This window comes from Ptychodera flava, chromosome 16 (assembly GCF_041260155.1).
Source record: "Ptychodera flava strain L36383 chromosome 16, AS_Pfla_20210202, whole genome shotgun sequence".
NCBI classification, from domain to species: Eukaryota; Metazoa; Hemichordata; class Enteropneusta; family Ptychoderidae; genus Ptychodera; species Ptychodera flava.
Genome location: NC_091943.1, coordinates 16,900,611 through 16,926,543, shown reverse-complemented (window position 1 = coordinate 16,926,543; position 25,933 = coordinate 16,900,611). Strand labels below are relative to the sequence as shown.

Here is a 25,933-nt window from a genome sequence, read left to right as displayed (position 1 = left end):
AAAGAATATTCAATTACCTTTTCAATGATACTAAGCAAACTCAGTTATAATCAATAACAAGCTTAGTAGACGACTTATAAGATGACAGATTTAACAAAAACGCATACGAATCAGGAATACTGAGATTTTGCTATACCCTTAAAAATACAGCTGTTACAGCTATAGAATCCTAATATTTTTTCTGTTAAAAGTTCATTTCATATTTCTGATATGGCAAAATACAAAATAAAACAGATTTCATACAAAAAAATTGTCTAATTTTTTATGTCTGCGTAAAAAATTGCTTGAATTTGACAGTAGCTATGACAGTAGTTTTCGATGTAAATTTTGGGGTATGGGGTAAGTTTTGGTCATATTTCATAAAATCTGTACAAGATATTGCATGTTACAATATATCATTTTAAAGACTAGTAAATAATCTTACTAATGATACCTAACAACTTACATTATATTCTATAAGAAGCTCAGCAGATGACTTAAAAGACGATAGATTCAACAAAAATGCACACAAGTCAGGAATACTGAGATTTTCCTGTACCCTTCAAAATCTGACTGTTACAGCTGTAGATTCCCAATATTTTTCTGTTAAAAGTCTATTTCATATTTCTGATATGTTCCTGTACCAAATAAAATAGATTTCATAGCAAAAACGGCCATATTTTTTGTGTCAAGCTAAAAAAATGGTAGAATTTGGTTTTAGCTATGACTGCATTTTTCAATGTAAACTTTGGGGTATGGGGTAAGTTTTGGTTATATATCATGAAAACTACACAAGATATTGCATGTTACAATATGTCATTCTAAACATTAGTAAATTATCTTTCTAATGATACCTAACAAGCCAGGTTATATTCAACAACTAGCTCAGCAGATAACTTATAAGACGACAAATTTAACAAAAATGCATGCAAATCTGCAACACTGTGATTTTGCGGTACCCTTCAAAACATGACCGCAACAGCTGTAGAGTCCTAATATTTTTTCTGTTAAAAGTCTATTTCATATTTCTGACATGTCTCTATACCAAATAAAATAGATTTCATAGCAAAAACAGCCAGATTTTTTGTGTCAAGCTAAAAAATGGTAGAATTTGGTTTTAGCTATGACTGATATTTTCAATGTAAACTTTGGGGTATGGGGTAAGTTTTGGTTATATATCATGAAAACTACACAAGATATTGCATGTTACAATATGTCATTCTAAACATTAGTAAATTATCTTTCTAATGATACCTAAAAAGCCAGGTTATATTCAAAAACAAGCTCAGCAGATATCTTATAGGAAGACAAATTAAACAAAAATGCATGCAAATCTGCAACACTGTTACTTTGCGGTACCCTTCAAAATATGACTGTCACAGCTGTAGATTCCCAATATTTTTTCTGTTAAAAGTCTATTTCATATTTCTGACATGTCCCTGTACCAAATAAAATAGATTTCATAGCAAAAACGGCCATTTTTTTTGTGTCAAGCTAAAAAAAATGGTAGAATTTGGTTTTAGCTATGACTGAAATTTTCAATGTAAACTTTGGGGTATGGGGTAAGTTTTGGTTATATATCATGAAAACTACACAAGATATTGCATGTTACAATATGTCATTCTAAACATTAGTAAATTATCTTTCTAATGATACCTAACAAGCCAGGTTATATTCAAAAACAAGCTCAGCAGATAACTTATAGGAAGACAAATTAAACAAAAATGCATGCAAATCTGCAACACTGTTACTTTGCGGTACACTTCAAAATATGACTGTTACAGCTGTAGATTCCCAATATTTTTTCTGTTAAAAGTCTATTTCATATTTCTGACATGTCCCTGTACCAAATAAAATAGATTTCATAGCAAAAACGGCCATATTTTTTGTGTCAAGCTAAAAAAATGGTAGAATTTGGTTTTAGCTATGACTGAAATTTTCAATGTAAACTTTGGGGTATGGGGTAAGTTTTGGTTATATATCATGAAAACTACACACGGTATTGCATGTTACAATATGTCATTTTAAAGATTAGTAAATTATCTTTCGAATGATACCTAACAAGCCAGGTTATATTCAAAAACAAGCTCAGTAGATAACTTATAGGAAGACAGTTTTAACAAAAATGCATGCAAATCTGCAACACTGTTATTTGCGGTACCCTTCAAAATATGACTGTTACAGCTGTAGATTCCCAATATTTTTTCTGTTAAAAGTCTATTTCATATTTCTGACATGTCCCTGTATCAAATAAAACAGATTTCAGACAAAGCAATGCATATTTTATTATGCCCAGCTAAAAAATTGGTAGAATTTGAGTTTTACTGTAATTTGCAATGTTAAATTTTGGGGTAAGGGGTAAGTTTTGGTTATGTTTGACAAAAACTGTAGAAGATATTGCATAGTGCAATATGTCATCTTAAAGAGGAATAAATTACCTTTCTAATGATACCAAACAAGTGAGGTTATGTTAAAAAATGAGCTCAGCACATGACTTAAAAGAAGACAGATTTGACGAAAATGCATTTGGCTTGGAAAATCGTGATTTTGCGGTACCCTTCAAAACATGACCATAACAGCTATTGCGTCCCTATATTTTTTCTGTTAAAATTCCATTTCGTATTCTAGGGATCCCAAGGGTTCTGAAAAATACAGGTTTGTTATCCTGTGGGGGGGGTGCACGTAGACCCCCTCTAGCCCACGGACTATTACCTCACATGCAGATTCATCCTCTTTCTACCAGGCTCCATAGACAAACCATACAAATAAATACAACTTGAGAGTACTAGGATTAATAAAAAGTGACTCTTACGTGTTGCTCTTATTTCAGAAAAAATTTGAGTTTGCCACTGAGTGGCTGGCTACCCAGCACGTTTCTTGATGTCAACAACTGTCAAATGAATTTTCATGACAAGAGTATGCAAATTATTTATTGTTATGGAAATTGACTGCCCTTCATCCCTTGTCTTAGTCTGGCAGACTAAGTTTGACAGCTGGCCTCTCCCAAAATTGGCAATGCTACTCATGAACATGTATAAATTGTCTTGTACTACATTTGAAAGTTTATAAATTATTCTGAAAAATATCAATTGTGTAAATGTGAAATATGATATATAAATATGTTCATGCCAAGTATGATGTAACATTTCTATCACACAAAACTTTTCATATATTACTTACTCTGGATTCCAAAGTCTGTTCAGGATTTCCGTCAGAGATGGAGTTCCCCCACTGCTTGATGATGATGATGATGTTGTCGTTGAACTCCTAGTTGTTGAAGTTGACCCACCACTTCCTGATGCGTCCATGGCCGTGGCACCACCTTCTGCCCCGCCTCTGGAGCCTCTGTCGTCGCTGCCCGATCTGCTGCTGCCGCCGGGCGGATTCTTGGCAACCCGGAGTTGTAAAGAAAAAGGTGTGAGAGAGAACCAAAATATGCACATCATTCATGGAGTACTACCAATGCATGTGTGCCTGTACTATTTGATGGATTGGGGTGATAATACATCCAACGCATGGAACTGCGACATTAAGTTGTTCAGTTATGCAACAGACAGAATGCACCGACGGTACAGCTTTGGGACACTCAAATTTTAACAACATTGCTTTTTACACCAGTGGAAGAACGGAAATCTTCACTGTCCTGTTTTTTGTGAAAATTGAAAATCTAATTTTTCCCAACAAAGTCCATACAGGGTTAAAGGCCATATTCAATTTTTAATTATTGGTAAATTTTACGTAATTTGTTTCTCTTATCATGTTCTTAAAGGGACAAAGTCGGCCATTTTTCATGAATTTTGTTTGATGCAAGATACTTCTTATATTGTTTGACATGTTGAAAGATTCTGAATGAATGGGTGACCATGCATGTATTCAACCCTGGTTTTAGGCAAATTAAATGAAACCATCGCGAAAATGAATTTATAATGGTCATGACCATTAATTTATTTTCGCGATGGTTTCATGTATCGTGTATAAAATCGGGGTCGAATATATGCATGGTCACCCATTCATTTAGTATCTTTCAACATGCCAAACAATATAAATAGTATGTAATATCAAACAAAATTCATGAAAAATTGCCGACTTTGTCCCTTTAACAAGTAAACCCACTTTGATTCTTCATCTTCAGAAAGAATTTCAATTAAGATTTCCTTGAAGCAGGTTTGAGCAAAAGTTTAAAACTTTGTTTTGTATTACGATCATGAGTATTGTTTGGGTATGCAAATCTAACAGCAAGATCTCCTTATCAGTGGAGAATATTAAGCTGCCTTGAATTGTGCACTATATTAATTTATAAGATTACTCCTATTAAAGTAAAAAAGTTTCAACTTGTATGATTTGGTCTCCTTTCTTATTTTGCCCTTATCCTTGCACTATAGGCTGAAGATGGATGTCATTTTAGGGCTCCACGTACTCTACAATTTCAGGAATACGGTGGTATAGAAATTATGCCATACAAATTCCGAAATTTGACTAAAAATGCAAATTTTTAAACTCTCATAAAATTTCGACACCTGGACTTTCAATCTTGACTTTTGGAAGAATATACCTGAATTACATTTATGAAAGGGCGAACTACAGCAAGTGTGAAACCAGAGAATATAACTGAATTACATTTGTAAAAGGGCAAACTATAGGATGTGCGAAAAAAGCTTAATATCACCTGTTGGGGATATATCCTTACATACACCAACGTGTACAATGTTGAATTCTTGGCAAATATGGGAAAGTCACACAAACTACGACGATGCTACTTACCTCTAATCTATCAATTGTTTCATAGGCTTGTCTTATCATATTGCGTACATGATCTACACGGAGTTGAGATTCGCTGTGAAGCTGGGGTACTGCCAGCTGTCCAAGATTAATGTGCACGTCTACTGAGGACCCATCAGCCTGTGATCAAAGAAGTATGTGTTTTGTAAATGTGTCTCTCTTCAAGGACACTGCACAGTGAGACAGTAGACTTGGTTTTGACGTTGACCTTGTGTTTAGGCAGAATGACTTTGCTGCCTGTGGCACAGCATGTAGAAATGCAAGTTACAGAAAAAATGTTGACGTTGAGCCTAAGATAAATTTGCCGACAATACTGAACCACATATCACATATACTGACTAAAGCAACATTTTAAGAAGAATTGCATGAGTCGCAAACATCATTTATCAAGGATGAGAGATAGAGATTATATTTTCTTAATCACTGGCATGTCTTATGTTCACAAATTTCAAAGTATGTGTGATGGTTATATATGAGCAGCACTACAGATGATAAGGGACTACCATACTCACTGATTGTCTCGATGTCACCCTGGCATTGCGTCCTATGTCACCCATCCCAGATATAACTTGCTGTACAATCCGCTGGTGAAACAGAAGAAAAGAAAGGGAAATTTACGACAAGGTCTAAAATTTCAATGGAAGAATGGCCACTGTTTATCAGTGCTTTCAGATTTCAATCTTGATTCTGAACCATTATCTCATCCCTCTGTACCTTGCTGAGTGCATGGGCCTACTATATTAATCACTGAAGGAATTAGAATGTGTAAATAAAAACACTGCTGATGTGCAGTGGCTTGGAAGCCATGTGTAATTACCACTGTTGTCTCAATGGCCCGTTGTATGAAATGGAAAAGTTAAATGACGGCAACACACAGCATGTCTGCTAAAGAATGAGCTTGAACACAATTGCGTTTTACATTTTATCACACTTTTCATTTCAATCATATAGGTTTATGACAAACACGTATCAGATCTGGAAAATATGAAGCAGCCAACAAATTTGTGTGATTGCTTTATACTACATGTATGGGCTCATTCATCACTGCTAGGTCAAAGGAGGTCAGGTCAAAGGAGGTCATTGGAAAACCTTGCATGATGGCCGCACCATGGAAACAGAAATAATACAAGATTTTGCTATACAAGGTTATCTGACAGAGTTGTATGGCTGTATAAAGGCACATGGGTGAAACACGCTAACCAGTAGAAATTTAAATTTTGGCTGCCCTTTGGAAACAGAGGTAAGTCATTGGTTCAATGATGACCTATGAAAACTTGTATGATCCAATGACACAATTTTGATGCAAATTACTGATTGGTCAAATGTGGCATGCGAAATCTGCATAATTGTCATGCCATGGTAACCTGTCACTGATTGGTAGAACAAGGTTCCATGACATGGACTTCCGACAACACTCAGTGATCCCTGATCTTACCTGCACTTCATTGGAGTCAGTGACATCAGCTGGTAGCGTGAACGCTCCGACTACGATACTCTCCCTGCTGGACCTAGCCGTACTGCTTGAGGATGTCGTTGTAGTACTTGTGGTTGAGGGTCTGGTGGTGGAGGCCCTTGACTGCGGCGGAGGGCGCTGCACCAGGTGCACCACTTTGCCGTTCACTTCGTACTCGGCCAACTTCTTGTCATCTTGGAGGACCCGTCCCTGATAGATCAGTCTTTGTGAATTGGCATCAATATCCTACGATGAAAACAATCGGAAGGACGAATTAAATTAATGCTGGTTGCATTTATTCATGTCGCTCACACAATTTTAAAATAATAGTTCATCATGTGTATGTAACTTAAATAATCTGAAAACATGAGATTTTTTCATAAAATCATTTTCTGCGGAAAGAATACTCATGTAAGGGACCATCTCAGATTGTCGCATAAGTTCAAAACTTCACTTTTGTACTTTTATTTTGTGATCACAAGTTCTTCAGTAGCTATGGTAAAATGCTACATTGTACTCTCAGGCAGACATCTACATTTCGCACTTTTGAACTTTCGTTTAGGGGGAGGGAGTTTTGATCTAAACGAAAGAATTTCGTTTCTTGAACTTGCATCGTATGCGACAATCTGAGGTAGTCCCTACCTATAACTATAATTATAGAATGTAATTGTGTATAGTGATGGTAGTCTAGTGTAATCTGAAAAGCGTCGTAAAATGTTGAGAGTCTTCATAAACCATGCATAAAACCATGCATTTGGTACAGGTGCTGCGACATTTGAACAGATCAAACAATCTATTGGTATATGTAAAAGTACTTTACACTGTACTGAACAGATTTCAATAACATGATGAAAATAAAACAATCACCACTTTTTCAAAATTTCCATTTGCGATGAACAAGTTCCTTACAACTGCATTTAATCCCAACTGTCACACTTACCACATCTTTAGCTATCTTCTCTTTGAATTCTTTTACAGTTATCTGTCAAAGTACAACGTGAAAGAGGATAGATGGGGTTGAAATGCGTCTTTTTATTCGATGTGACCACAATCTTTGTGTTGCCATGAGAGTCATCAACCAACATAAGAACAGTTGAACAAAGCAGACACAATAACAGATATATCACTAAAATGAAAAGAGTTCATAAAAGAAAATTTGGAATATTCACAGAAGATCAAACAATAGAATATTACACAGTCAGTTATCAAACATGGACATTTATTGTGATGAATTACTCATAAGGGCTGGCAGTTTAGTTCATTTTATTTTGTTGACCCTTTCTTGTTTTCAAACCCTCATGTTCATGTTCATTTGGGTTGAGCAGCTGTACATATTTGCATTACACAAAGTTGCTGTCACAGTGTCAGAGTTACAAAGACAATAACGACAGCCATGCAATCAATATTACACTTTTCATGAATATCATCGACAAAAACTTTAAAGAAACATTCATACGTGTGTATTTACAAAAGCTGTATTGTTCATATTTCTCATGTCATGTTAATCAGATCCGTTGTTTAAACTGGGATCAGACAAGAATTTTCTCTGTCTTTGCAGATGTCAGAACATGTTACATCAGTGTTACATAAAACATTGCAATCAGCAAAAAATTTCTACATACATGCATGCAGTGTACATGAAATTCCTCAGCAAGTGAAATCATTGGATGTAGGTATGATACTCACATCGTCTTCCACTGAAAACGACCTGGTCTGAGAGTCCAGGGTTTTGATGGTCAATTCCATCATTGTCTTGTCAACTTTTTGGAACTGCTGTCAAGACGTTCACGGTATTCTTCACTTTCTCTTGTCTGAAAACAAAAAATATCCAAATGAAATTACCATCACATCAGAATTCATGACTCCACTGCTTATCATTACATGATTTTTCTTTCCAACAATGACCGTTTGTGAGTGGCAATACCGTGGTGCCCATGTACAGTACACACAAAATATTCACAAAGCAGCCTGTCCTAGGATACTGAAGTTGAGCACCTTAAAAGATATACAGTCACCCGTAATCTAATTATGCCCATATATGGTCAAAGGTGATTTCTTGGTATTCAAATGCCCACATGAGGGCGCTGTTTTTAAAAAGCGGCCACCTGCTTAAAATCTGTGATTGGTTAGATTTTCTGTTTCCATGGTAACTGTGGCAAAATTGGAACAGGTGACAGTATACCTTTAAGATATAGTATACCCATGGAGGTTATACCATACACATAATGCTTCAGTGTTTTACACAGGTTGAAGAAAACAGAGGGGTAGCAATTTTACATAACAATTGAAAATTTGCATATTAATTGTTTGTAAAAAAGGTACTCTTTTGTACTTTTATTTACATGTGAAAAGATTGCTCAAAAAAACAGAGGGGTGGCCCACCCCTCAAAATCCCCTTGAGCAGAACCCTGTACATATAACAGTACTGTAATACTAGCTCACATACATGTACATCATACTTGCTTCTTAATGTCATCACCGTGGTTATTTGATTTCAATAGAAATTTTTATTTGCTACGGCAGGAACTCAGTCAAATTTGGAATGTTCATAATATCCTCACAGGTATTCATTTCAAGGAAACATACAGAATACCTCAAGTACACGGAAAATACAATGCATGTGACATGCAGCACATGAAATTCATTTCAGAAATTACCTTTATCTTTTAAGCCTAAAATTCTAAAATCACAATAATTATACTCTGATGTTACACAATATATAATTCTTTTCATCGGGGAAGGATCAAGAAGAAAAGGGTTTGGATATCTTGAAATTGAGAACATAAAAAGCTTATGAAAACAAGGAAATGAAATAAACCACACAAATAAATTACATAGGACAAAATTTCAAAACAAGTATATGGTAAGTACATCTACATGTAAATGTGAACATTTATAAGAATAATCAACACACTGTATTGAAAGGAAAATCTTTCATTTACTTTGCGTATAACAATATTTAAATACTCTTTCCATCATTGTACAGCCTACACATTTTGGCATGTCTATTTATCCAACACATACTAGTAATACACTTTTTCTTTCCAAACAGGAGAACCAAGTACAACAATTAGACTGTGTTCACACATGGAAATGTGTAGTAGTAAGAGGCTGTGTTGAATTCTTTCAACATGGATAATTCATGAAAAAATCTAGTCTTACCTCATCTACATGTACTAGGTGGAGTGTGAAATTAAAATGTACAAATTGATATTCTCTCAATATGCAAATCATGAGGTAATGAGTCATTATCAATGGAAAATATTCCTGCATTTCAGATTTTGAACACAATATGGCCACAAAACCGTATGATATGAACATGTGTGCTTTGTTTGCATTCATGGCGCCACTGACAAAGGAGAAGAATACATGAATACTCCTGTCTCAGACGCAACACATTGTTTATATGGCGCTTCCAAGCCGTACACGCTCAATTTCCAATTTTCCTGTAGCCTTTGTTTGTACTTTTTTGATGTTTTACATGGGACTTGATGCATTTTTGAAAATTCATGAAAATATTAACCAAATCTGGGCAATGGTTCCAGAGTTTCAACATTTTGACTGATTTTGGTGTTGTTTTTAAATCATTTGTATATCTTCCACACATGTTCGTTTGAACAAATTCAAATCTCCACCCTTGGTTGTACTGCTTGCACCTAAACACCAACTACTAAGATGGTACCTGCGGTTTCTAAGATTTTGGTAGGGGTTGACACAAGTACGTACGTACGTACATACATACAGATATCTACATACATTACATACATACATTACATACATACATTACATACATACATACATTCATACATACGTACATACATACATATAACATACATACATGTACATACATGTACATACATACATAGATACATACATGTACAGAAGACTGGCATTTTTTCTAGTCGATTCGAACACTTCCTATATTGCCATATACATGTATGCATATTGCATATGGGATCTAAAAAATTGCAAATGTACAACGAGAAAGGTACAGTCATGTCTGGTGATGTAGCATGCTTATTCTAAACCAGTGTTGCACTGGGTAGAGAGCTGCTATCGTCAGTACAGCAGTTCATTGAATTTTGTCAAGACTTTGCTACGACAAGGCTGTATTTTATCACATCAACTGACATCCTTATGATCAGGAACAGGGGGATCTGCATATTGAGGGATCTGAAGTATGGCATTATAGATTCTTGCTGGGACTAGTGAATTTGCTAATCCTAATGGTACGATATCATCATCATGATTCATCCCTTAAATTTTGCACCTTTCTAAGTTATGCTGTATATCGTATTGAACTCATTCAATAAGGGTCATGGAGTCGATACTGGTGATCGCTGCTACCTCAGTCGCACTGCCAAGGTGTTCTCATTTTCATGACATGAATTGTCTGCAAAAAATCTGAGACATTTGTGCACACTAGACAAGGCTGCGATTTTGTGATAGCATACACAGAATCTAACCACACAGGCTCATTTGCGTGTCTGGAAACCACAGTCGGAAGCCAGGCTAGTACTGCACATAAAGTACAAGTGATACAATAGCCATTGTATTACTGACACTGACAGAGAACACCGATTCCTGGAACACATTCTTTGTTCTATTGTGAAAGATAATGTGCCGGCGCTTGTAAGAGATTACATAATTTTAGTTTCATATCAGCATCAAAACTTGCTCTACCTTCAATAATTGCAGAAGTCTCGACATGAACTCACTGTTCATTGTACACAGACATGTATAGTTCCTGGAGAGTAAAGTAATACTACACAAAATTTCCTTGCAGTACATGTCTACCCATCTTAAAGGCGGAGCCTCCCTTTAAAAGGGCGCGAACCTATGGCGGCATTCATTGTGTAAGTGGACACTAAACAGGCAACACGCGGGCACACGCTCAAGAAAATGCCACTTTTTCATTTTCCCCGGCCACAAAAACACAGACAGACTCCAAGCGGTCAGCGCGAAGTTGCTGCCGATCGAACTCTTTGGTTATATCCAAAGTCTAACGCAACTGGAAGACATTTTTTACGAAATTCGAAGCGTTTGTAGTGGGGAATCAATGACCGTTGGCGATTTGAACCGACCGTCAATCAAATGCTTGTACAAACTCTGTCTGCAGGATTAGCAAAATGTGACAAAAGGTTGAGATCAGTTTGTGTAATCAATGTTATAGAAATCAAACATCGTACTGGCCAAATGTTTGACTGGCAGGAGAACGCCACTAATGCGAGAACCTGGGATTGAAAAGTGCAGCTTTAAACTTTGGTAACAAACCCTGCTATGGTTGGTTAACCCTTTCACCACCATGGTATGGCCCAAACCCATCGTTATCAATGGTGAGTGTGGACCTGTCTACAGGGAATTGAGGATGAACAGGTTAAATATAAAATTTGGAAACAATGTACAACATATGTGTCTCTGTAGCTGTGGCTCATGTTGTGTGGAGCAAATGGCACCTACAATGAATGGAACATTTGACAAATGATATTTTGGTTGAAGCAAGTGCCACGAAAATTGGTCCAAAGAATGGACCTACATAAACCCTGGTAACTGGGAAGTGTAACTTCTGACAAGAAATGGGTCAGACATTCTCTGTAACTTCAAAGTCAGTCGGAAACCACATGTGTGTGCCTATGTGTGGTGCAATGTATCAGAACATAGTCCCTCTGTGGGTGGAGAGACTGATCAGAACAGGTGACCAGTGTATATGTACACTTCAGTCTATTAGAACTATAGAGAAGTTTCTTGGAAGGGTATACAGTATAACATAATTATTGCTGCACCAAGACATTCTGGCGCAGTATTGAAACTGAAAGTCATGTTTTAATACTGCGATGTACTTACATGTACATACATGTACATGGTATTTTCATTGAAGGCAGTCAGCATTTAAAACGATCACAGCTGCTGCAGATTGTGGTGTGGATCAGGAACAAATGCACATTTTCAGATGCAGACCTCAGGTGGGCATCTTAAATAGTGACAAACCATTAATATTAACACTAATTGACTGCATTCACTTTCGTGGAAACACAAGCTCTTGTAGCAATGTTTGTGGTTAAGTAGCTGCATGTGCGCGACATCAGCTAAATGCAGACAAATTTTGTCAACGCTGCATGGCTGTTTGTGCAGTTTGTAGACCCATACATATATGTTTCAGTATTCATTGTAACGCCAGCAATTACTTACACTAAGTCGTATTTTGGTCATGCCTGCATGCATGATTTGCAAAGTACAATCTGAAAATGTGAACAAATATCTATTTTAGCATATTAATTAGAGAACGATGACGTCATTTGCAAACAGCCCTATTTAGCCTAAACTGGAGAACAGCTCTGGTGAGACTGACTGAATGCGCATGTAGAAATCACTATTCACAGTTTGTGTTACAAAATCACAAACGCCAAAGTTTTGCTACCCTTCAAAGCTACAAAATCTATCTCTTTCAGGAACTGCAAAGCCAGTGTGCATGATAACATTACTGCTCTATTCAGTAGTCATTACATTCTGTATCAGACATATTTGGACAGTTACTATCTGTAGTGTGCCAGATGTCATATTTTTACAAGGTCATGGCTACTCTCACATAAGCAAGGGCTGTAATCTTTTCTCTTATTAAGGTAGAACGTGCCTCAGGGGCAGATAGTCAGACTCTCAAATTTCTACAATTCTTTTCTGATCTACCACTTTTAGGGGCTCATTTTTAAGCTCTTGGTGAAAGAAATACTTTCACTGTCTTAGTTTTTTAGAAATCCAAAAATAAATTTTCTACATGAATATAGAGTTAACAAAGGAATGGCGGCCATTTTGAATTTCAAATCTTGCAAAATGTTGGTAGTTTGTTTCACCAGTTCCAAAATTTGCGCGATGACCCCCGATTTTGTTGTTGTTGATTTGGTAATTAAATGCTCGAAAGTTTCATTGAGGAAAGTTTGAGTTTAAGTCTTTCACTTTCAGGGTGCATACTACCTAAAAGCTTTACATTATCAATCTGATGATTATAAACAAACGCTCTGAGTTGATTTCAAAATGTTGCCGCCTAAACAAATATTATGGAATTTCAGCACCACCTGAAGCCACAGTATAATTGTATTTGTACGTCCCAACCATATAAATGAAAGTGAAGACCTTAGGCAAATTTAGTTCTGTCTGCCTGATGATTGCAGGATGCATGAAACTTTAGTACATATAACAGATTATTACACATTCTTACAGTTGAAGTACATGTTATATATATATATATATATATATATATATATATATATATATATATATATATATATAATATATATATATATATATATATATATATATATATATATATATATATATATATTATATATAAATATATATATATATATAATTTTTTTTTTTTTTAAATTTTTATAATTGTAATGATACACAGACCACATAACTAGTATGCAGCAATATGACTGTCTTTGCAAGGCTAGAGTTCCTCAAGGATCTTTATTTATGATCTACACAATTCAAATCCAAATTTCAGCCAGCTGTTCTCGACGTTTAATGGTATTTGACACGTGACACCTGGACGTTGGTACCCTGCAAATGTTCGTAGATAAAATATTTGACAGTGTTGCAAATTTGTGCAGTGAAAATTGTGAAACAAACTCAACGGCTTATCATTACTGTGGTAGTTTCCCAGACTTTTACACTGTGGGTTCAGTTACCGGGACCTCAATTGCAAGTCTCGGTAGCAGGGAGTGCCAATGCCTAAAATTTGAGTAAATTTACATGAACAAACGACCACAAATTAAAAGCCATAATTATATATAACTTGGCCTACGCATTGACTGTTGGGTATACCGAAATGTGGATTCGTGGACAAAGGTTTTCGACAAGGGCACCAGGGGGTGCAGCACGCATGTGTGTACGATACGATGATTCATTTCATGTAGCGACATTTGTGACGAGATTGTACCTCTGAATGACGCACAAAATACACATAAAAATGATCGCTTCTCCTCTTTTTTGGTACAATGACCAGTAGCATTTACTTACCGTTTGTATGAAGCGTTCTCTGGACGCGAAATGTAACCGTTCTTTCCCTGAATAGTTTACAGCATTTCAACAAATGTTAGAACAGTACAGCTACAGTACATGAACACACAGCGACGGTGTCCAAAATGTCTGCCGCTGCAGAGCGAAACAGGAAGTTGTCGTATAAATAAGTGACGTTTTATGATTTTGACTATGCGATTTTTCTCGTGTTCAGATAGTAGAGTATACGGTACCTGTTCTTAAATCCAAAAATAAAATATGACCGTCGCAACAAATGCGTTGATGTTGAACTCGAAGAGTTTTGGCCGTAACCTTTGACCCCTAAGTCAAATTTCATAAATCAAGATGGCTGCGTGCAGGTATCAATAACAATACCGGGGATGATCTATACCCGATCTTTTCCTCAGAATTTCTTGCGTAGTATTTAATAGATTACTCGTTGTAGTACAAGAAAAGTGAGCCATTTTCTTACAGACAAGCTTGATCTGGGAAAAGGGAAGTCTGGGTAACGTGAACTCTCGTACTACAATGGTGGTGACGGAGTCAAATCTGTTCGAAGGCAAGATGAAAGTTAGGATTTGTGACATGAAGGGGGACCAAGGTAAGTGTTGTTTCAATGTTCATCCTCTTTTCACCAACTTGAATTTTTGTTGAAAGTCTTTTTTCTGCCCCAATATATGAAAAGTATCTCGAATTCAAGTTCTAAACAACTAACAACGCTACAGTGTAATGTTTTGATATCACATACACACCCAGTGGCACCCACATCCAACCCCCATATTGATGGGGAAGTAACATGTGGATGACAAGTGTACTGAGGTGTACTGTATCCTTGTCACATTAAAGCGGAGATCGCTCGCACTGCAAGTTCAATGAAAATTGAGTGTACTATTAGTTAAATTCAACCGTTCAATCGTTCAAAAAGCGGAAAGTCTGTTTGCAAATTCCTCTCACTATTTTGTTTCATCTTTCTAAATTGCAGGTGTCATTGAAGTTGAACCAAGTATTTCAGCAATCAAGCTTAAAGAGAGATTCCTGTGGGATAATGGATCCAGTAATAAATGCTTCTCCTTATTCATTTCATGATGTGATATATTTGTATGCGGGACTTTACGTAGAAGTTAGATGAGGAACATAAATTTACCAGATATTGTCTGATAGATAAAATGGCATTTCGGGTACCTGCCATCCTTCAATATTCTAACTTAGAAGTTAGACGATATTATCAGTGTTGTCCAATATTATCTGATAAAAAGTATGTCAGGCACCTGTCACTTCCAAACTCTTCCAATATTACACTCTAACTTTTAAGTTAGATGATAATATCACACTAGGGCTGAGCCAATAAGCTCATGCAGCTATGTAATTTCAATAAAGTGTAGTTCACTGTTCGTAGTAGACGGGTTTTGGATAAAGAAATTTTTAAGATATTCCTCTTCGTCACCGGTCTTGATAGCCTCGTAGCCAGCGTGTGACCCTTGACACAAGACGGCGTGCAGCGCACAGAAGGCTGATGCTATCGAACAGTGTGATATATTTTTATCCCAAACGAAAATATATGGATGCTTTTTGATTTGTATTTATTATGTCAAGTTTATGTAGTAGTTTTGCAACTTTATTGCTTGCAAATCTTGCTTAAAATAAAAAACCATCGAAACTGGTCCGTGAAGTACGATGACGCAATCACAAGAATGATGGGATTGCAATGGCAGCGACCATGCCGTGAAGAATTTTAATCTTGTCATGCTGTACTGATGTGTGTGTATCAGCCGCTTCCGGCCACCTTCGGCAGCCCACTGTGCCAGCTATTATCAATTGTATTTGATAGTATCTGATTAAATAGCATGTTGGGCATCTACCAATCCCTAGCCCCTCTAATAATATTAGAATTTTAAGTTACACAATGTCATCTGATAATGACTACAGTGCCTCCTGTCATGGTATCCTCAATAATCTGCCCTTAAAATATGAACATTTGAATCATATATGTTTTTTCACAGTGACTCACCCCGAAGCAGCCAAAGCAGCTATATATTTCCGTCTCATCCACGTCGCCAGCGGGAACACACTGGCAGATGAGAGCACATTAGGACAAGAAGGGGTCAAAGATGGAGGTGAGAGTGGCAAGTAGAGTTCAGATTGAGTTAACATGTGGCTTGCAATTCATTCCTGAGGATTAGACTTTGAATGTGGAAAGAATGTCCGTTAGAGGGCCAGAGATTAAAGGGCTATTTTAACTTTAAATGATTTTTTTGCTTATTTTTATTTTTTAATGTCTACTACAGTTGCCTGTTTTACTCCCCAAAGCATGTTGAGATACACAGTATTCACGTCGACAACTCAGCCTGTACATGTGTAGACTGCATTGTTATAGTTGACAAGTGAATTCTGGTCCGGACAAGAATTCAATAACAGTGCATTTTACACGTATAAATGCAGTGTTGACAAGCTCAATGATGGTTGTATTAACATGCTTTTGGGAGTAGTAAAAAAACTTACAATTCACATACAAAATAAAAACAATGAAAAATTTATCAAAAGTGAGACTTTTCATACAGATAATGTGTGTTTTTAAAAAAGTATTGACAATATCAAAGTATATTTATGAAGAATTTTCTCATTTGTAATACAGAAATTAGTTTTTTTGGGTACTACTGTATCTTAATATGCCATTGCAGTTTTTAGGGGTCAGTGTAAAATAGTTCTGTTGTAGCCATGATGCTGGTTAGCAGCATTATTATGATCTTTCCCAAGACTCAAATGACAATTTTCATACTTGAATGCCCAGAGGGAAAACATTGATTTTATTGACATAAAGTTATAGTAAGTCTACTAACCTCATCCAGAGCACTCAACAGATAGCGTAGCGTACAAAAATAGTGACTTTATCAGGATTTAACATAGATGCACAATAAAAGCAATTATAAGCATGCATGTGTGCATATCATCCAGTGTTTTCTTTTTGATTTTCTTATGTGTATATAAATATAGATGACTTAATCTTGGTCCGAAGACGACTTCCTCCACCTCCATTGCTGCCATCAGGTGCCACGGTAAGTCAATCCTCATCACCATTGAAAAAAATTGATAGTGTATAACATTTGCAAGGTTGCCCCTCCCCCTTTAACAAAATTACTGGGTGATACTTAGACTTGGTTCGAGTTTTTGATTTGTGAATGTTTGAGTTGGGTGAATGCAATAATTTGTGTTCTGTTTTATTGTGAAACGCGTGATTTGGGGTGAACGCTATACTGGGAAGTTTCTCCCGGAATCACAGATTTGGCTTTCTTGCACGATCTGCATTGCTATAAATTATTCATGAGATGATGTTGTATTTACTGATCTACTATTCACAAGATTACATCGTCGTATTTGGCATGTTGGGAGGAGTTACCTTTCGATCCCCCAAGATATGTGCATAAAACTCACATGGCGTTGTTGATAAAATGTCGAGTGTGATCAGTCCCACTAAAGTCAGCACGACCTCTGTTCATCACCGAAAACGTAATTGAATCAGCCTTCTGCTACGCAAGTCATATCAAAATTTCTTGTCACACATGTACACAGCTTTCAGTCTGTTCAGTCCCGGAGTCTTTCGTTCAACTTCTAGGCTTGCTCCTTCATTTGAGCAATATGTGGAGGAGATTCAATAAGTACAGTTTTAGCCTGTTCTCTTACGCTGCCAATTGGGAACACATATTTTCCCTGACTATAACTTTCGACAACTTTTCTCTTGTAATTTCACATGATTTGCGATGGTCAACCGATCAGTTTTAAAACGCATTCGACTGTGCGAACTTTTTGCCATATTTGCTAAGCATGTAACGTCCTCGATGTCAAAGTATGTGTTCTCCTTATCGGCCAGAATAAACAGGGGAGGGCTGTCAATCATTTTGTATTTGCTTTACGTCACTGTGTACACAGTCCGTCTAGCTGCCGGTACTGTGCATGAAGTCCAAGTCGGTGAATCCGGCGGAAACTCACGGCTGCGCAGACTCAAAGGTGACGTGTTCAATCGCCAGGCTGCCAAATTCCAAATAGGTTTGAACAAGGAGAGACACATGAGAAACTACTGCAAATGATTTTATTTTTAGAAATTCACCAACTTGAACCAAGTCTAGGTGATACTGTATACACAAATGTGTGCTTGTGGTAAGTTTTAATGTCCAATCATTCTGCAAACAGTGCATGCTTGGTGACCAGTGGCTTTGAGCTGAGTAGTTCATTTTCATAGCTACCTGTTTTTCAAGAAATTTCTTTTCCGTGTTTTTATGAACGCAGTATTCAACAAGTTTGCATACTAGACTGAGAACATGATCCGTTAATTCACACTTCCATCAATGTCATTCTCATTTTAATAATTTTTGACTCCTCTCAAAAAATGCTCATTTATTGAAAATGTTCCATCACTATATGCTGGAAGTGCGCAAGACTGGAATGAGCGCCACCTGTGTTCAGCTTACAGTTTCATGTGTTTTTCAAGTATACTTGTAAGTTGACTGCACCATAGTTTCCATTTTGAAGTACGGTGATGACAACCAGTGCAATCAGTTTATCAGTGTCAGTTGTCAGCATCTTAAGGCACAATGCCTGCTTAGTTAACTCTTCATTTTCTATTATATTACCAACTGCAGAAAGAGAAATTGAAGCTGCCAACCGCTGAGGACATCGCCAAGGCAACAGAGGGAATTCCAGCGAAAAATGCAGACAGGAAACCAGACAATCCAGCCCCGACAGCAGAGGTTGGTGGTGTTATCTCAGTTAACAGTGAGTCTTGCTTTCCTTACAGCCCATTGGCTGCAGTGAATGTACAACACTTCTGACTGGTCACTGAAAAACCAATCAGTTTACTGTCACAGGATCACATACTATATGACCATTCATATTTCAAATAGCTATTGTCTTGACACACTGCCCTGCCAGTCCAATGTTCTTCAGAAAGCAAGTCTAGCATAAGTAAATGATTTGGGAATCCCAGTGCATTTATGCTTTCTCCTTATAGGACATTACAGTAAACCCTCACTCTAACGACCATGCTTTGGGACAAAGAAAACGTTCGCCTTCTCGGGGGACACATTGGACGTACATTATAACTGATAATTCGAACTACTGGTGGTCGTTAGGGCGAGGGGGAACCTTTGTAAGATTAAAATTAAGAATGTAAAATTTCTTTAGGATTTACCGATTCACCCCAAAGCAAAAATGTGCTGTCTTTGATATCTTGTTGCTACTTATTTAAGTTCCAGCCAAAACAAGTTATTTGATAACTTCACAAGAAGTCACATCTGCAGATTTTCTATAAACTATCTGATTCCCATGTGCCCACATCATAAAGCCAGACATTACCTGTCTTTCGTTGCAGTTTTCAAGAGAGCTGAGGAAAATTTTACTAACGCTGACAGACACTGCACACAAACTTCTATGTTTGAACCCGGATGCTGTCGAAATTATCTCACAAGCCAGTGGTAGGTATGACTTACAGGGCCAGTGATGATCTAGTCACTAGAACAAGCAAACTGTAATTGACACTGAAAACAAAAATAGTAAAAAAAATTATCAAAGGAGAGCTGCAGTCCATTGACCTATTGTGCAAATCTCACTTGATATTCATTTTTAACAATTCTATATTATTGCTCATTCTTTCCTTCCTAAATGTCTGTCTTTTGGTGCAACTTTAATTTGAGTACAATTGGTATGAACTAAATTCAAAAAGCTAAAAAAGTTGTTAAGTTAAAATATTAAAAATGTATGATACCACAGCTCTTGTGAAAAATATATCCAACTAGTCGAACTAAACAACTAGTAATACCCATCTGTTTTGCATCATATACGTTATGTAAAGTTTGTTTTGCCAAATTCGAATTCTAAATTTTGTAGAGAGAGAGTTCTAAATATCTACAGACTGTAAGGGTGGTTTTTGCTACAATAGATGGCCTTAGATTTCACCATAGGACCATACATATATATTATATAAAGTTTTCTCCATAACTTTCTTTGTGTGTCACCCAACCAATATACCCAAGAGTTTATCACGCCCTATATTACCATTTCCAGACTCAGATTTCCAATGACAGAGACACATCCATGTTTTTCTTCCAGAAATTCTTGATGAGGAACGAGCGTCGGCCAACAAGGTAGATGAGAAAGCCTTGAAACAGCTGCGTGACATGGGCTTTCCTGAGAACAGAGCCAGTAAGGCACTCTTGCTAAACAGGTCAGCTGAATTAAAAAATTCTTTGAAAAAAATTTTTGTCGTTCCATCACAAGTGTGCGTTAGAATGTGTATAGTAAATGCAAAATGATTTGTCATTGTAGGATTTACATTCAAGTTGCTTATGCAGAATTTTTGATATGCGGCAATTTCACACCAAGTCATTTACATTTCTTGTAGAGCAATCAAGTAGTGCATTTCTCAGGAGCATCCTTTTCTGAATATAAAGTATGCTGTCATTTAAGAGTGTTCACACTCAAAGTTTGTTCCCCTATTAGGATGGTGTTTATAGTTTCATTATTTTGATTCAGCTGTTCGTATTTTAGGTCTTGATGGTGAAATAAAAGTTTTTAGAAATCTTAACATTGATCACAAGACTGATCATAGGTCCATCTTTCTAATAAGTTCTTTGAAAATGGGAACCAACATCATACTGTTGTTCATAGTGCAGAAGGGTTTACTCACTCCAGCCTGGCTTTTCAAAGGTTAAACATCTGCATTTCTATGAATTTCAGATATGCTATAATGCTCTACAGTTCAGTGTGAATAAACGAGAGCAAGGGACACACATACTTGCATGCAAAATATGTTCTTTTGTGCCTGATGAATAAAGCTTGTGTATCTTGGAAAGATTTAAGCAAAACATATAGTACACCATGCCGGGGTTTTTTTGACAAATTTGACTTGCCATAAATCATACAGCACTGGGAATTATGGAATGCTGTATTAACAGGAAAGTAACTGTTAAGTTTTTATAATTTTTTCACTTTTTTTGTTTTGTATATCAATTGCAAACACTTGTTCTAGTCCCCAACGTTTGATGAAACACCCATCATATAGCTTGCTTGAAACAGCATCTATTCATATAAATGTACTAATTCTAATCTGGACCACAATTCTCTTATCAAAATACGGTAACAATGCAGTCTACACATTTACAGGCTGAGTTGACAATCTGAATACTGTGTATCGCAACATCCTTTTAGAGTAGAACAAGAAGTGTTAATTAAAAACAAAAATAGTGAATAAAAAATCATCAAAGTTTACAGCTAATGGCCCTTAACTCTTATATCATCTGCTTGTTCTATTTATGAAAGTGCACAATGCAACTTTGCTGATGGTCACAATGAAAACTGAGTAACAGAGTCTGTATCTTCTATCATAAATATTCATTTTGTTCCCATGTTCTTCATTGCAGAATGTCACCAGTTAGTGCAATGGAATGGTTGCTCAAGCACCAGGATGACCCGGACATCGACAAGCCTCTGGAAATTTCGGAGGAGCCACCCAAGGAGAAACCGACACCAGAGGCGGAGGGCGCCACCGGTGGCAAAGATGTGAATCGTGACCTAGCCGTGTTCAGACAATTCAGAAAGAGAACTTTCAAACCAAATCAAAGAGTAAGTATCTTTCATTGTCACGGATTTTTTCTCTTCTACAAACTTTGACAGTTTCACTCATCACGCCATGAATAGACCTAAGTTCAGCATTGAAATCACCTGCTTCAGGCAAAACCATTGCAGTTAAAGGGTTCAGCATTTTGTATTTGTTGCATTGAAGAGTGTTACCCCACCCTTCACCTCTCTACCCCTGTATCTGAGCTGCTTCTTTGATGGCAGCCACATATTATTGATGTTATCAGACATTATATCAGAGAATCAACGGGTTAGGATGAACCCAGCCCATGGAATGCAGACCCCTTCTACACCCCTGTTTCACTCCGCTTAGTTTCACCCATGCTGTAGAAAACAATGGGGTTGAATCAAACGTAGTGGTGAAGAGGGGGGGCAGGGGCTAAAAACATACAGCTATACATTGGTCATTCTTTATAACTGATCACAACTACTTGTCTATGGTCTTTGTTGCAAACTGTCTACAGGCTTTCCTAAGACTGAAGGAGATGGGATTTGAGGAGAAGGATGTCCTGGATGCTCTCAAGGTCAATGGCAACAGTGAGAAAGCAGCAGTAAGTCTGTGACAAGGTCACCTTCAAGATTTCATCCCACATTTCTAATATCATCAATAATGGCATGGCTGTATTGTTTTCAGGTGTTGAGCAAGTACTGCATAATAGCTATACACAGTTTATTGAATTAAAAAATCGGTGAAATATTTCCGACAAGTAGACTTAAGAAAAAGAATCTAGACAAAACATATTTACAAGCAATGCTAGTGTAACACAGAAGAGTCACAACGTATCTATGATTGCGTAATGAATATTATATGTACATGTTTGGCTATTGTAACAGTGTGACTGGTTGCTTGGAGACAGGAAACCATCGGTTGAAGACATGGACGTCGGGTTGAATCCGCAAAGCGCATTGTTTCAAGCCATCGTCAATGATCCAGTGGTGTTGCTGGGCCTCAGCAATCCAAGAACACTGCTAGGTAAGGACATGTGAAATTCAGCAACTCCAGAACCATGGTAACTGAAATGCAACCCAGTGTAAACCTTGCTAGACATAACCTGTTCACCCCCAAAGTCTGTGTAAACAGGTCCAAAATCACCATCGATTACAATGGGTTTGGGCCAAACCATGGTGGTGAGAGGGTTATATTTAGCAGCTTGAGCATCAAATGGGCTAGAACAACTCTGAGCCACATTTAAAATAGGTAATTTTAACAACCCGAGAATCATGGCATCATAACATAAATTCAGCTGGCCACAAACATTGCTGGACAAGATAAGGTCAACATCGGCAATCCAAGGTCACAAAAGGGTTTAGTACCAATTGTACTGCCAAATTTATTAATGACTAGCAAATGCAATTTTTCTGACTGTGTGCAGAAAGATTGTTGTTTGGTGAAATTCTTTTGGTTGACAAAATCACACTTTTCATCTCTTGCAGCTTTTGAGCACATCCTTGAAAACCCCAACAGCAGCTCGGATTACCTGAACGACTCCGTGATCGGCCCAGTGCTCATCCAGATATCCCGTATTTACCAGACAGAGAAACATGCCATTTCTTCATCGTGAGAGTTAGTCATCCCATGCAGACACACAATGTCAATACATTTTAAATCATGTTTGTCGATTACTATAGTGCTTTGGTTAGTTATGTAATATCAGTTCTTTGAGATCATCTCAGAAGATTTCATTCACAGTGAGCCCTCTTACTGATGACATTCCCGAACACTTTAAGGTAGTACAGGGCTCAATATTTAAAGTCTGCAACTATTGCTCAAACTTTCGATTAAGAAACTTTTAACCTTTCACTTTTGAAATCAAAATCAAAATCAGGGGGTCACTATGGAAAATTTGGTCCTAGAGAAACAAATAATCCAATATTTGTGTCAGTAGTTACCGACATGTGAAATTCAAAATGGCCGCCATCCCTGTGTTAACTCTATGGGGAAAAACAAAATTTTTCATATCAGTGATAATATGCCGTTGACAACTTTATTTAGGCATTGAGCTCCAAAATGAGCCCCCAAAAGTGGTAGACCAAAAAATGTACCGTTAAAGTTTGAGCGACCAATCTATCCCTGAGTCACACTACCATAATTAACTCTTTGATTTAGTGTGGGAATTGCTTTCAATGTGTGTGTATCATCCTGATAGCAGTACTTATAATGTGTAAATTTCGTCTGGCAAATATACCTTGTGTGAATCAAAGGTGGAACAATTAGACCCAGAAAGCACACCAGTCCATCATAACGAGCTGTTCAATTCATTCAAGGAACTCACTTTCTTGTATGGACATGATATACATTGAACCAAGGAGGAGATCATGCTCTTTCAATGACAGAATAAGAGATTTTCCCTAGTCTCAAATATCATTCAGTGTTTGCTTGGCAGATCACTTGATGGGTTTAAAAAGCTGTGAAGATTTAATGTCCGTAACCTTTGACCTTCATTTTCGTGTTTGTCTGCATATGGGTATTTAATGCAGTAACTGTATTGAGTCAATTATCCAGCATGTTTTATTATCCAGGAGCTATGTGAAAAAAATCCTTGTGACAAAAAATTGACGTGCAGCAGCAAAACTGATATTTCCGTGTGCGATCTGCTTGGCATACTGCACTGACAACACCTGATGAGCCTCCGTTTTATTCTGGAGCAGAAAAATTGGATTTGCTCGACTCTGGTTTGTGTCCTTCCAGAGAGACCAAGAGAGCCCAGCTGTTAATTTCGTTTTCTAATCCTGCAAAGCAGAATTAGACATGTTGAAATCGTAGTGTATGTTTTTGTTTACTTTTGTGTTGTTTTGTTTATTTGATAAGAAATGTGAGAACATTCCTTGTGTAAAGATCGTGTGCGTACGCTCTGATGAAATTCATGTACATGTGATATATTTTGAAGTTTTGATATTCTCTATGTGTCTGTGTTTATTTTGTGGATTGTACATTTTTGAAGAATAAGACCTTTTTGTTGAAAAGTTTCATGTTACTGTGATTGGAGATCGTTCAAATGAAGGAGGTGCAAATTGAAATGTTTCTAAATAGTTTTGTCGGGTTTTTTGCCAATTTACACTTGAAGTTATATAAACAAATCTTGGTGCAAAAGAATTATACTTGTACTTTGTACTGATGGTGCATCGTCCATGAGTCAAGACTGCACTCAATCTAAAACAGCCAGTCACAGTGCCAGAACGTTGTCAAAACCGCTCTTTTTAAATTATTCCGAGCAATTGATGACCAACAGAAAGTACAGTTGCTAGAGTGAGAGATCTGATACAAATGGTTAACATAAATACACCTTCCACATAATCCAATAATTTATTTAAATAAATGCAGAAATAATTGACAAAGTTAAACGAATTTTGATTTCCTCTCAGACAAGAAGAGAAGGAAAATGAGGCTTTGAATGAATTTTATGTAATCACATGCTGGATAATGTTTGAAATTAAATTGAGTCATCAGAAAGCATTGTAATGATATCAGAATACATTTCAGTCTTGTACATGTTGTGCATTTGTGACGCAAGTCGTTTGCCATAGATGAAATAAAAAAAAATTATGCTTCAAAACTTGGTCATTGTGATCCACAACCTTACAACTTACGTTGTATCGCTGGTGCTCAACCAACCCCCTGCATTAAGGTAGTGTGTGCCTCAAATTGAAAGACTTAAACTTTTGCTCAAATTTTCCTAAATCAGATGTATAGCTACCGTATGGTATTCTCTTACCAAACTGAGAATAAAAATCAGGGGTCACCGTGCAAAATATGTCACTGGAGAAACAAACTACAGAACAATTACCGATATTTTAAATTCAAAATGGCTCCCATTCCTATGTTAAGTCTATGTGGAAAAACAAAATTTTCAATTTTCAAAAAAACTAAGATTGTAAAAGATTACTGACACCAAGGGCGTCAAAATAACCCCCCCACAAGTGGTAGATCAGAAAAGTACTAAAAAATTTGACCGTCGAATATCTGTCCCTGAGGCACATTCTACCTTAACTATAGATTCTGAACTACCGTCTGTGTGACCTAGAATTATCTCCACATATGCAAAGATGCTGACCCGCCTAAAGGTTCCAAGATATTAA

General features: G+C 36.9%; 2 protein-coding genes across 5 annotated transcripts in view; one reads left to right on the top strand and one right to left on the bottom strand.

Annotated features, from left to right (window-relative positions):
• LOC139114151 (large proline-rich protein BAG6-like) overlaps positions 1-14,485 on the bottom strand; it is a 48,472-nt gene extending 33,987 nt beyond the window's left edge. For 2 of the 4 annotated variants that reach the window (XM_070675706.1, XM_070675705.1), the window contains exons 1-7: positions 14,231-14,361; positions 7,898-8,022; positions 7,152-7,193; positions 6,194-6,457; positions 5,271-5,342; positions 4,741-4,878; positions 3,160-3,365 (exon numbers count right to left, since the gene is read on the bottom strand). In XM_070675706.1, the coding sequence (XP_070531807.1) occupies positions 3,160-3,365; positions 4,741-4,878; positions 5,271-5,342; positions 6,194-6,457; positions 7,152-7,193; positions 7,898-7,960 (785 nt within the window). In that variant the 5' untranslated portion in view covers positions 7,961-8,022; positions 14,231-14,361. Of the gene's footprint in view, positions 1-3,159; positions 3,366-4,740; positions 4,879-5,270; positions 5,343-6,193; positions 6,458-7,151; positions 7,194-7,897; positions 8,023-14,230; positions 14,403-14,463 lie in introns of those variants that run through there. The other 2 variants (XM_070675703.1, XM_070675704.1) reach the window with 2 other exon arrangements.
• Positions 14,486-14,546: 61 nt separating this feature from the next.
• Positions 14,547-25,410, top strand: LOC139114152 (ubiquitin-associated domain-containing protein 1-like). The gene is made up of 11 exons (XM_070675708.1): positions 14,547-14,831; positions 15,213-15,284; positions 16,231-16,344; positions 17,222-17,283; positions 18,865-18,972; positions 19,593-19,695; positions 20,330-20,444; positions 21,640-21,841; positions 22,321-22,407; positions 22,691-22,829; positions 23,291-25,410. The coding sequence occupies exons 1-11, from the start codon at positions 14,759-14,761 to the stop codon at positions 23,416-23,418; spliced, it is 1,203 nt and encodes a 400-aa protein (XP_070531809.1). The 5' UTR covers positions 14,547-14,758; the 3' UTR covers positions 23,419-25,410.
• The last annotated feature ends 523 nt before the right edge of the window (positions 25,411-25,933 follow it).